Below are 13,351 nucleotides of genomic sequence, written 5' to 3'. Positions count from 1 at the left end.
GCAGTGCTCAAATTTGGTTCAACCTCACCTTCAGTGGCAGACACATAAGAAATCATTTCTTTTTTAAATCAATCTGCAAATATCACTGAAACACTGCTGACCAACATTAAGCCTTACGTCCAAATGAACAGTACCAACTGAGTCAGGGATAAAGCAAAGTTAATAAAAAGTCAGTAACAAAATAAAAATCACATACCTCAAAGGTGGGCTTGAAGAAACAGAAGAAGATTTTGACTGTAAACTTCCAGTGTTCTTGTTATTCCTGCTGAGTCCAGCATTTGGAGAGGGTTTAGCGTGTAACCATCCTGAGTTAATGTCCTTATTGCTCAGTCCAATGTTTGGAATATTAGGGGTGGGTTTGGCTTGTAACCATCCATTCTCTTTTTTACTAGTCCTTCTTAGTCCAATGTCTGGTATATCAGTACCGGCAGGGTCATCCAGGGCTTCCACAGCATGGATCGCTAGACGCTTGAAGATTGCTTTCTCATTCTTCGCTAGCTTCCTACCTAAACAACTCTCAAACTTTGGTCTCAGTTCTGTGGTTGAAAGAGAACAAAATTTCACTTGCACAAATTGAATAACTCCATATTTAGACAATATGAATGATTCATAAAACATGGGATGAGTAATTTTGAGGAATGAAATATTGTATCATACTTGAAAATATGTGTTTAAAACTTTAAATACACAGACATTTGAAGATTTATATATAATATGTGCCTAAACTATCTATGGTAACAAGCTGCATTACATTTGCATAAGATTCAGATGACTGTTTATGTGCCCATTATTACATGTACCTCACAGAATTTACACATTTTTTGTCCTCATCAACTCAAAGTTCTGATATCTATTGCATACATCTACAATTTAGGCAGATTTAATTGTATATGATTGATACCACTTCCAAGGCCATATTGGAAGTTAAAGGGAAAGTCCACCCCCAAAATAAGTTTGTTTCGATAGAGGCAGAATAATAAGAAAATCAGGTGAGTGAAAGTTTGAGCAAATTCTGAATGAAAATAAGAAAGTTATGAATTATTGAAGTTGTGATCAATCAAATACAAATTGGCAACTCTGTGACCTATTATATGAGCTCTCCTTCATTTGCTTTGTGCATAATATTCCATAAAATCATGTTTTCTTCGTTATTGATGACGGAATATATATTTGTTCCTTGCAGGGGGAGTATAGAAACATATTTGCAATTATTATATTTAGGGTGCATGTATGGTTGAAATTATTCTTGGGGGAAAATGAAAATTTTAGATTTTTTTAGTACTGAGCAAATGGAAGTTGAGCTCGCATGATACGTCATAGAGTTGCCAATTTGTGTTTGATTGATCACAACTTCAAAAATCCTAACTTCCTTATTTTTAATCGGAATTTGTTCAAACTTTCATTGACTTGTTTCTCTCATTTTTCTACTCCTATTAAAACTAACTTAATTTCAGGGTGGACTTCCCCTTTAAAGATAATGGGTGGTATTCTGATAGCGCGTACTAAGTTGAGCCTGGCTGAACTTAGTCCACACTTTTATGGAGTGCCTGTTGCCAACTCATTTACCCTGTACAGATTATTTTAATCCTGCAATGAAAAGTGTCAAAAAAATTCATTTTGCAATGTAATGGGAAGAAAAAGATAATATGAGTATGAACTGAATTTCAACAGTCTTTGTAGGTTATCTTTGTCATGAATATTGAAGGAGGAAGATGACACCTAGCATTCCATAGAAGTGTGAACTAAAATGTTTGTTTAGTCTGGACTTAGCCCGGGCTCAACTTATGAGAATACCACAAGTTAAAACAGCAAGGGGAAAACACTGTCATGTACCTGTGAGAGTAGCATCTTTTAACGCTGGGCCAATGTGGGCCAAAAACTCCTTGACCTGTTCCTCAAGAAGAATCACTGCATCATCAGGCGGCTGCTCTAAAACAGATATATTGTTCTTTCCTTTCCCTCTCTTGAATGACGTGGATGATGATGATGATGATGATGATGCTATTGGGGTGGTTGCTAACAGTGATGATGCTGATGGGTTTTCGTTGTTGATTGGTGCGGTCCGAGAGGGAGAAGATGGCGTTCTCTTTCCCGATGCAGCTAGGATCAGCTGAGCAGCTCTGCCCAAGGAATGTCCACTCTGAGACTTAGATTCTGATGTAGACTCTATCCTGACCAGTCTGTCCTTAAGGTTTGAGGTTGCAGTACTCCTGTACATCAATGATATAAGGAATGCATTAGCAATATACCAGTTTGTAGATACAATCTGCCCTTGCGCAAATAAAGGTCACTTGTACAAAATTGTAAAACTCACTAAGACTAATACTAGATACATGCTCAAAAAAAGTCATGTAATCATTATTCATGCATGCATCTGTGATACATTCTATTGAACACAGGTGGAAGTAATCATTTAAAGAGGGCAAACAAAGAATCACCTCCATGACTTTAACTGTGATTATTCCAAAAGGTACAAAGTGGGATTTATCTATTTTTAAAAGATCTGTGGATATTTGGAGTCATCTGAACCATATACTACAAACTGGTCTATTGAAGGAATAAAACGGTGGATAACTAATGTCCTATTGATCACAATCATTTCCTTTGTGTGAAACAGGCGAAGGCTATTTGAGTAGATTAGTCACTAATTTCAGTTAAACTAGACTGGTGTATGACTACATCCTCATGTCTATGAGCTCGAATTTGCATAAATATATGTTCAGGCTACAGTTTGAGGTGTTTGGAAAGTACCAGGTACTAGTACTGCAATCATATTTCCTTCAGCAAAAAGGAATCCATTTTCCTTCAACAATATGATACTTTAAGATTACACTATGAAATGAATTATCAATATTATCAATATTATGAGCCAATAATATTCAATTATATAGTACATGTATATATTGTACAACATAAATATCCACAATCATATAAAACACTGCAAGTGGAAAAAGAAAAAAAAATGTCTACTTACTCTCCTTGATTGATATTATTAAATGTTTTCTGGAAAGCTGCATTTGACTTCCATGACGGTGATAGGATAGAGACTCTATCTTGTGGTTTCTGGACAGGCTTAGGCTTCTGGACCGGCTGCTTTCTCTCCTTAATCAAAGATGTGAAGAAGAAAAAAAAAAAAAACGTTTAAGACGATAACACATGATTTTACACAGTCGCACCCATATACCAATTCATAGTCACTTAATGATACAAAGATTTGAAGGGAATCCAATTTCTAGATACACTACACAATAAATGAAGAAATCGATAGAGTATGAGTTTGCAGATGATGTTTCCATTCTTCAAGGGTATCCTGTATAAAATGTTCATCCATTATGCTTGACATAGCTTGAACACTGACAATATATATTTAATTATATATTTATTGGTATATAATGATCGACCAGCAGCACAAAGCTGAAAGGGTCAATTTACAAAGGTACAGTGATGTATGTACAATAGGATTACAAAACATAGTACCGGTAAATAAATCAGTAACATAATGACAATACAGCAGAATTATATTGCATTTGTTCATGTACAAGCACATAAAGTGAAAGGATGAACTAGCAGGAGATATATATATATTTTTTTTATTAAATTGAAATTAAAAAAAATCTCATGATTCTCATCGGAGCATATGAAAATGTATACGTCTGTTGGGTTTGCATATGAAAAATATGACACTAGAACCCAGAGGAAACCATAGACAGCTGACTTACCGTATGCATGTTATTAGTCAGTCTATCTTCACTTCCTGTCTCCTTCTGCTCCATCGAACTGATCTTGATAAAAGCGAGACCAAACTGAGTATCTTTCTTGAAAGGCTGTCTACAAACCACCTTGATCCGATCCCAATACTCCTCACGAGCATCCTCACAAAGCTGATCTGTAAACACAAGCAAAACAACACAGTCAGCTAATAATAGAAATCATTACCATGACTTTAAAGTCTTCTCTACCATGTGCCTGAATTTGTCTCCAAAACACCGGAAAATCAATTACAAATTATAGCTCACTCAGGTAGAGTTGGGGATTGTTGCTATTAACATCTTGTTGAGCATTAGATTCGTCTGGGACTGTTTCATTCCTGTTTCATTCCTATGTGTTTCCTGTGCCATTCCTGTGTCTTCATGTGCCATTCTAACAGTAAAATGCTACCTCACAAACCTTTGTATATTCCTTTTCGAATACTTTTAAAGAAGCATTTATGTGCCTAATCCCAATTTTTTTTTTTTTTTAGTTGAATGTAGAAAAATATACTGCAATAAACTGAACTAAGAGGAAGCAGTTCCTTGTGAGTATGCTTCATTGTTCTACTACACCTTAATCAGAATGTTCAATGGTCTTGGCATTCCTAGTATATCTTACCTCTAGAGAACATCTTAACTCCGGTCTTGTTTTTGCCTTGCTTACTATCCATGGGTGTCATACAGCTTGTGGTTGGTACCAGAGTCTTGAACTGATCATCGGATGCTGAGGACCGACGCACTAGCATCTCAATCAATGCTGAACCATAGTTCCCTGGATTTTTAGAACAATAGTGGTGGTAAGAGATAAGCGGTGGGATGACCATGCAGAACATAATTTTTTCTAAATCTAAATCAAGGCAGAACTAAAGATATTTGGTTTGCATTTTTAAGTGCAATCATGTCATACCTTTTTTTGAGGATTAAGATTACCTGTTTACAGCGGCCACTTCTGTTGTGTCAAGTTTGACAGATATGAGTGCTGTACAAGAAACCACTTTTATTATTATCATAATTTATGTATCATTATTTGTTTTTATTCCCAGCATACAAAGCCTTTCACATCGCTAAGGAACAAGTTCCCAAACAATTTGTCTCTGAATAACCAAAACTGTGTGAACAATATGAATGAGGAGACAATCATACTGTATATCACACATAAAGAAGAAGATATTGTTCATTATTTTAAATGATTGTATTAACATTTACTGGCTATTGTAATATTACACTGAAAATTGAAGAGACAAGAAACTGTAAATAAAACACTTTGATGTCTAGCGTGCATATAACTTTCAGGAATTAAAAAAAGAAATTTCATGCCTCAAAATGGTAGACTATACAAAACTGACTAATTGAAGAAGCTGTACACATAAACATGCAAAATAATGAGGCATGTACATCAGAGATGCATGTACACCAGACCGTATGTTCCAGGGCCAAGATGAAAAGATTTTATTTTAATAAATTATATTCACTAAACAATATGTCTCAGACCCAAGACCAGACATCCAACATCTAAGACCAAGACAATGTCCTTTGGCAAGACATTGATCAACATTTGCCACACTCAAGCCAGGTGATGTAAATGGGTACCTGGCAGGAATTAATTCTTTGAAATGCTAGGGCGCCGTAATGGCAGCACAGCTAAAGCCGGGGTAATAATCTCCAAGTTTGGAAGCGCTTAGTGATTCTAATAAGCGCTATATAAAAACTGAGTATTATAATTATTATTATTATGAATTCAAAATGTATTCTAACCTATGTCTATGAATCCAATCTTAACAGCTCTCTCCAACTGAAACTCCACTTGAACTGATCCTGATCGGTCACTGGGAGCACACAGCCAGCGTCTCCATTGGTTGGTTTCAAGCAGGTTTCTTGCACAATGGTCTGCATCCTACACATGAAACAAGACAATTACATATTGTTAATGTTTAATACAATTTCTTCTAGAAGATAAGGATTCATAGCAGTAACCACATGAGATGAACTCAAATTAGCATGACCTAGAAATATTTCGAAAATTTAAACAAAAGTGTTTGTTTTTTATCTAGAATTTAGAAAGCTTGCTTATAGATTCTCGTTATATGTTCATTTTTCTGATACTATAATCTTAAATTATTGTTCTTCAAATGAATGGGAGAAAAAAAGGCAGTAAAATTCTTTAAAAAATATCTTTGGGACTTAATCTGTCATCTCCTTCTCTCTCCGGGAAAACAACTGGTAGTCATGATGATGGTGATGATGATGGTGATGATGACGATGAAAATGGTGATGGCGATGATGATTTTGATGATGGTGGTGATGATGATTTTGATGACAATGATAATGGTGATGCTTATCTGTGATCATTAGGAATAAGTGACTTTGTTTATCTTCATGTTTTGAAATTAAACTAAAGACAAAGTTGTATGCCATAATTAAGCAGTTGTCTTGTCAAGTAATTAAGAAGAATTGACAAGCAAAAAGTCTGCAAGTCCAAGAGTCATGAATCACTGATCAGATTGGCATAGATAGACTATAGATAAACAAAACAGTTAAAGTAAAGATTAAATTCCACGATACTTGATGATAGTCACTGACTAACTTTTGACACACATAGGGCCCGAATTCACAAAGCAAGGTTTGAGCTCAGACCAAGGTTTGAGCTCAAACCTCCTTTTGTTTCGCCAAACCTCTCTTTGTTATTTACAAACCAGGTTTGTAAATAACAAAGAGAGGTTTGGCGAAACAAAAGGAGGTTTGAGCTCAAACCTTGGTCTGAGCTCAAACCTTGCTTTGTGAATTCGGGCCATAATGTTTGTAACGAAACTTGCAACACATGCACAACCTTTGTTATTTTTTAATTTTAGACCAAGCTTGTAAATTGCCCTGGCCATGCTGGCATAAATTTAATGTTGGTTCACCATGTTCATTTAAATAAGAGTAGATCTAGACCTAGATGCATAGATCTAGGTCTATGTTAATTATTGTTAACTTGTATGTTGTAACTTTACTCTTTAGTCAATCTGAATCTCCAACATTATTATAAATATAAATTACAATTAATATTCATCCACTCATCATGTCATGTCTCATCTGCTTATACCCCAGAATCAGATCATGCAGTCAACTCAGTCAAAGTTCATGTGAACACAACAAAAATACATTCATGACACTAGATCTACACATTCTCACTTCGATCTCTCTCTGTTCCCTCCACTTTTCGGAGATCAGCGAGTTTATCGCATTTAAAGTAGTAGGCTGCTGTAAATATGTTATAAAATCGTGTCGACTATACTCACTGCTCAGTATTGACTCTAAATTCTTAGACTAAGTCAGTAAGTGAAGTAGATCTAGATCTAGATCTAACTGAGTAAGTCGGAGAGGCCTAGTAGAGGTCTAGTGACTAGCACATAGCCTAGACCTATTTCACATCAAACTAAGCAAGTGGTAGTGGTACTAGTACAGTCACTGTACGTACTACGTGTACGATCGAGTGAGAACTCCTAGATATATCATGACATGTCTATACATAACTTCAATTCTTGTCAAAATTTTAGATGATGCAAAGCATTTCCTACATTCTGTATTAAATTACAGCTTGCTTACTTGAGAGCTGAATGAAACAATGTTCTTCAGTTTTACAGGAGCCATCTCGTCGTACAGTTGAGCAACACCTGTGCTCAATGCAACACCTGTGCTCAATGCAAAACAGATTTAGAAAGGCGCGCCACAGACTTTACGCGCATGCGCTCTTCATAATTATTATGTTGACAGCTAATCCAAAGACCCAAGACCCATGGGGCTTTCGGATTTCACAAAAGTAGACCTAATTAACCTTCATGTATTGTATTGGATTGTATTATATTGTATTGTATTGTATTGTATTTATTAAATTTATTTGATGTACATCAATATTCTGTTTATAAACATATAAATCACTTTACAATGTATAAACTGTAACAAATCAACTTCTGTTTGGAAACATAATGTCAATGTCATATTTATAAGTCAATTTACAATGTAATGTAACAAATCAATATTCTGTAAACATATAGATCTATACCGTATAAATCAATTTACATGAATGGGTAATTCCCCTCATTTAGGCAATACGGCCGCAGACGCTTTTTAGGGGTAAATCTTCAGTTTCTTAATTGTTGACTCTTCCGTGCCCTGGTAGCAATTAACTTCTTGAAGAACTTGGGACAGGAGGAACTATACCAAATTGATTAATTGATTGATTCCTGGATTGATTAATTGATTTTATTCGCCAAGCCTCCAACATACAAGAACAAACAAAATTAACAAATGACCGGTTGGTTACCTCCAATTTAACACAGGACATAGTATATGATGAATTGATAACAAAGTAAACCAAAGTAAGAACCAAACTTACGAAAACTTTGTTTTTTAAATAAGACTGGACTCCAAGTATTGAAGTTCATGATCAGGGGTGGCGGAGCGACTTCGAAAGTGAGGGGGGGGGGAGGGGCACCAACAAAAAAGTGCACTTTCTGGAGAGAAAAAAAGAGGCACCTACAAAGGGAAATCTCAAAGCGCAAATATACATTTTCTAGACATTGGTATACTCCGCTACATTGTAATCATATATTATCAGGGATGAATTCAATATATGTTTCTCTTTATACACCATACAAGATATTGCTTAATTTTTCAGTGGGTGTGATGGTCCGAAAATTCATTTGCGAGCCAACGAAGGGAGTGAAGAAAACAAATTAATTTGTGAGACAGCAGCACACACAAAAAATACATCAGAGGAAAAACCCCAATCCTGAGCCTTATTAGCACATTCTCATAACGGAAAACTGAAAAAGACCTTTGATTAGTAACATAATTATATCATCTATGAATGCGATTGAGCTTTGGGGGAAAATCTTTTTAGCCGCTTAAAATTAGGGGCAAGTTAAATGTTGAGAGATAAAGGGGACACTAAGTTTTATCAAAAGGGATAAAGAGGCACTCACCAGGGCTGAAAAGGGGCACTTATGAGAATGGTAAGGGGCACTTGTAAAAAAGAAAGTGTGCATTAGTTGAAATCAAAGGGGCACCGATCAGATTTTAATAGGGGCGTTTATCGGAGGTGAAAGGGGGCTTTTATGCGAAGGGGGAAGTGGCTCTTATTAAAAGGAAAACGGGCACGTGTCAAAATAAAAGGGCAATTATTAGAGGTAAAAAAATATACAAAGAACACTTAGGGCCTATCAGGAGGGAAAGGGGCACTTGTCAAAGTAAAAACGAGTATCTCTCATATTAGAGTATAGGGTTAGTTGTCGGAGGTGAAGGGGCACTTATCTACAGTGAAAAAGAGTAACTTCTCGTTCCTGGAAAGGGTCATTTACCGGAGATGAACAAGGGCTTTTATGAGAAGGGGGAATGGGCTCTCTTTTAATGGGGGCGCTTTCATTAGGAAAAGAGATGAAAAAACACTTACCATGAGCGAAAGGGGCACTTGTCAAAGTAAAAACGAGTATCTCTAATATTTGAATAGGGGTAATTATCGGAGGTGAAGGGGCACGTATCTAAAGTTAAAAGGAGTAACTTCTCGTTCCTGGAAAGGGTCATTTACCGGAGATGAACAAGGGCTTTTATGAGAAGGGGGAATGGGCTCTCTTTTAATGGGGGCGCTTTCATTAGGAAAAGAGATGAAAAAACACTTACCAGGAGCGAAAGGGGCACTTGTCAAAGTAAAAACGAGTATCTCTAATATTTGAATAGGGGTAATTATCGGAGGTGAAGGGGCACGTATCTAAAGTTAAAAGGAGTAACTTCTCGTTCCTGGAAAGGGTCATTTACCGGAGATGAACAAGGGCTTTTATGAGAAGGGGAAGGGGCTCTTTTTTAAATGGGGGTACTTTCATTAGGAAAAGGGGCACTTATTATAATTGAAAAGGGGCACATGTGAAAATATAAGGTAATCTTATTCGAGTTAAAAAAAGGGGGTCGTTATCAAAAGGGGAAGGGGCACTTCTAAAAAAGGAAAGGGGCACTTGTCAAAGTAAAAGGGGCACCTCTCAGATTTGAATAGCGCAATTATCAGAGGTGAAGGGGGCACTTTTCAAAAGTGAAAAGGGGCACTTCTAGTACCTGATAAGGACCACTTAGGCAGGGGCGGCGATTTAAAAAACCGTTTATTTGGGGGGGGGAGAAGAAAAAAAATCTGCATCGTCACCGCTCTTACATGTTACATGCAGGCCCCCGCGGAACGTTTTTCAAAGTGGGAGGGGGGGGGGGCTAAAGAATTTGCGATCAGATAGAGCATGCATATCACTAATCGGAGTGGGGTCCAGGGGGCGAAGCCCCCAGAGGCTCAGCGGTTTTAGGCATTAAATTACTATCAGATGAGCACCCAGGGGCCGCCTTAGGGCCCTTGGTGGGGTCTAAGGGGCGGAGCCACCGTAAGCTCAGGTGTTTTAGGCATTTAATTATGGTCAGCTGAGCAACCAGGGGCCCGCCTTAGGGCCCTTGGTGGGGTAAAGGGGGCAGAGCCCCCGGAAGCTCAGGGAAAATCATGCCATTTCAGTAACATTTGTAAATTAGTCACTGGGATCAAATTAGAAATAAACCACGTTTGAATTTTATCGGGGGGGGGGGGGGGCTGCCCAAAGCACGAGTTAGTGAGCATAGTGAAAAAATTGTATTCCTTAAGCTACGGTCACAAAGGTTCGTAAGAACGATGCGTTCGTACGAATCTCCCTGTTTTTCCATTGTCTTTCCGAATTTCCATTGTCTGAAAATCGTTCGTACGGCGTTCGTAGCAGTTCGCAATGGCATTTGTGACCGAGGCTTTAGCAAAACTATAGTATGAAAACAAACAATATACTTTTTGCATTTCACTTTTCTACAATATTTAATTGTATATTTTGGAGGATATTATGCGAGGGAGTATAGCTCCCGAGCCAGATGATTTTTGCATTTTTATTTGTCTTAATGCTGCACTCTTGGGCCCTCCAAAGCCTAATAGTGTGTTGCAGTCTTTAATCAGCATTTGCTGTACATTATTTTATTGCACTTTTTCAAATTTTCCGGGGGGACGATTGGGGGGGGGGGGGGGACGTGTTCCCCCGTCCCCCGGGATCGCCGCCCCTGCACTTAGGCCCACTAGATATTAGAGAAAGGGCACTTATGAAAATGGAAAATGGACTCTTATTGCAAAGGAAAATGGGGCACTTAAGGGGCACTTCTCCAAATTAATTGGGGCACTTATCAAAGTAAAAGGGGAACTCCCGCCTCTGTTCACGATGAATAACAGGATAACGGAAAACCACTTCACTAAGTCATCAGGAAAGAAATGTCCATGAATTTGAATGAGTTAGTAAACCAGTCTATTCGGACAAAACACACAGGAATAAGTACACGTCTTGTTTCTTTCATAGTGCGAAACGTTTGTTCCTTTGTTAAAAAAATGCCCTTCACCATGCATAAATGTGATGTCATGCTATCAAACCTATTTGGGAAGATGCTATGAAAATTATTAATCTCTTTCAATCATTGCCTTTATATCGGCTTATCTGTGTAAAAAAGGGGGAAAACCATTCTTTAATTTTGATCTAATAAAAACGTCACTTTTAATAGTACCGATCATCGATATAGCATGCAGAGACCTCTATCCACTATGCAATGATTGCGTTGCAAGTATATAGGCCCCAGAGTCAGGGATGGCGATTTCTTTTCATAACCGGGGGGGGGGGGGGGGGACGAAATGCGAAGGAAAATATGTAATCCGTTGGTATCACCAGTGGCATAATGAGACATTTGTTAATCACTGGTATCGAATTAGAAATAAACCACGTTTTAATTATATCGGGGGAACTGCCCCCCCCCCCATCAGTACACCAGTGGGTATCACTGGTGATACCAACGAAATGCAGATATTCTACACAATTTACTTGTACATTTCGAAGGAAATATATGTGAGGGAGCGTAGCTTGGGCCTTCCAGAGCCTAAAAGTGTGTTGCAGTATTCAGTTAGTATTTGCTATACATTTTCTTTTTGTACTTTTTCAAATTTTCCGGAGGGGGGGGGGGGGGGGGGAGACGAAAAATATGAGGGGGGAGGGGACGTCCTCCCCGTACCTCCCGGGATCGCCGCCCATGCAGAGCCATTTATAATCATGGTGCATGGTAGGCCCTCATTTACAAAAGACGTCTGGACCATCTCCCGCTCCTTCTAACTCACCGGGGTTGGAGATCCGGTGGGGCGGGGACAAGCCCCCCAACGCCAGAATTTTTGAAAAATGAATGAAAAAAAAAAAAAAATACCCGAACAACGGATAAACATGACTTTCCGAAAATGTTAATAGAATGCAAAATGCGAAATGACGAGCTTCGATCAGCATGCAGGCTATCATTTTCTGGTTCTTCTGAATATGCCTGCGCTTTATATCATCTGACAACCTTAAAAATGCAAAGTAAAAGTTATTGCTAATTCGTCCGGACTTGTCAAAAGGAGCAAAAGGGGCATGGGGGGGGGGGGGGGGGGAGGAGGTTCTTTGTATTTGATATTTACATGATAATGTCAATTTGATTACAAATTTTAATCGATTGAATTTAATTTCACACGCACTTCAGGGGAATATATACCTAGCTGCAGGCGCGTACGCAGGGGGGGGGGGGGGTGTTTGGGGGGGTTAAACCCCCCCTTTGCAGGGGCGGATCTAGCTTTTTGCTCAGGGGGGGGGGTTGACCAATAATGACGATGCGGAGCATCGTCCACGAGCCGCGAAGCGGCGAGCCGATTTTTTTGGGGTGTTTATTTGAACCCCGTAAGTGATGTTTTCCTGGCATCTATTAACACAATGGAAACCATAAAAAGCAGTGCATGATAATGTCTTTTTAAATCAAGTAACAGTTAAATACACAGTTATATCCAGAGTTATCATGTGTTTGGTTAAGTTACCAGATGAGTTGAATATCTTCTCACAATATTTGCACTTGAAAGGGTTTCTGTCCAGCGTGCGTTCTTTTTTTTTTTTTTTTTTTTCCCTTTTTCTTTTTTTTTTTTTTTTAATGTAGGGATTTTGGGGATGAGAATCGGCAACGCTGGCCTAGCTTGTCACTTCGGCGGTGGCCCGTGTCCTCAAAAAAGCTGATGGGGGGGGGGGGGCAAGGGACTCTGTGACATTTGTTCGCCCAACCCCCCCCTCCCCCCAAAAAGAAATAATAATAATAATAATAATAATAATAATAATAAATGAAATAAATACATAGAAATAGAATAAAATAAAATTACAAGTTTAAAAAAAAGATAAGATTTAAAAAAAATGGTCCCCGGATTTTTTTTTTTTGGGGGGGTTGCAACCCCAACCCCCCCTCTAGATTGTCTATTGAAGGGTTAGCACATTTTGGCTGTTAATGTTTAGTGACAAAAACTTGGTTTAGCGTGATAAAAGACCCAAGTCGTACGCGAACTGTATGTCATGCCTTGTCTGTTCAAGTGACAAGTCGCCCCCTCCATTCGGTTTCCACCAAAAATGAAAAGCATCAGCTAATACCCATCCCCTCTTCCACTCGACTCGATTGTGGACTATTTGTGGTCTAGCGCCATCTCTAATTATTGGCGCCGATTATGACGTCGTATCACGTGTCAATTATTTATGCAA

The 13,351-nt window shown here is 38.3% G+C and overlaps 1 protein-coding gene across 1 annotated transcript; it reads right to left on the bottom strand.

Annotated features, from left to right (window-relative positions):
* Positions 1-120: 120 nt before the first annotated feature.
* Positions 121-7,416, bottom strand: LOC115926528 (DNA repair protein XRCC1-like). Its single transcript, XM_030991318.1, has 7 exons — positions 7,338-7,416; positions 5,505-5,643; positions 4,369-4,521; positions 3,720-3,886; positions 2,975-3,102; positions 1,834-2,210; positions 121-536 (listed from the first exon to the last, which is right to left on the bottom strand). The coding sequence occupies exons 1-7, from the start codon at positions 7,380-7,382 to the stop codon at positions 160-162; spliced, it is 1,386 nt and encodes a 461-aa protein (XP_030847178.1). The 5' UTR covers positions 7,383-7,416; the 3' UTR covers positions 121-159.
* Positions 7,417-13,351: the final 5,935 nt, after the last annotated feature.

The sequence above is a fragment of the Strongylocentrotus purpuratus genome, unplaced genomic scaffold, assembly GCF_000002235.5.
Source record: "Strongylocentrotus purpuratus isolate Spur 01 unplaced genomic scaffold, Spur_5.0 spur5_scaffold_2, whole genome shotgun sequence".
Classification (NCBI taxonomy): domain Eukaryota; kingdom Metazoa; phylum Echinodermata; class Echinoidea; order Camarodonta; family Strongylocentrotidae; genus Strongylocentrotus; species Strongylocentrotus purpuratus.
This window is presented reverse-complemented; position numbering and strand designations above follow the sequence as displayed.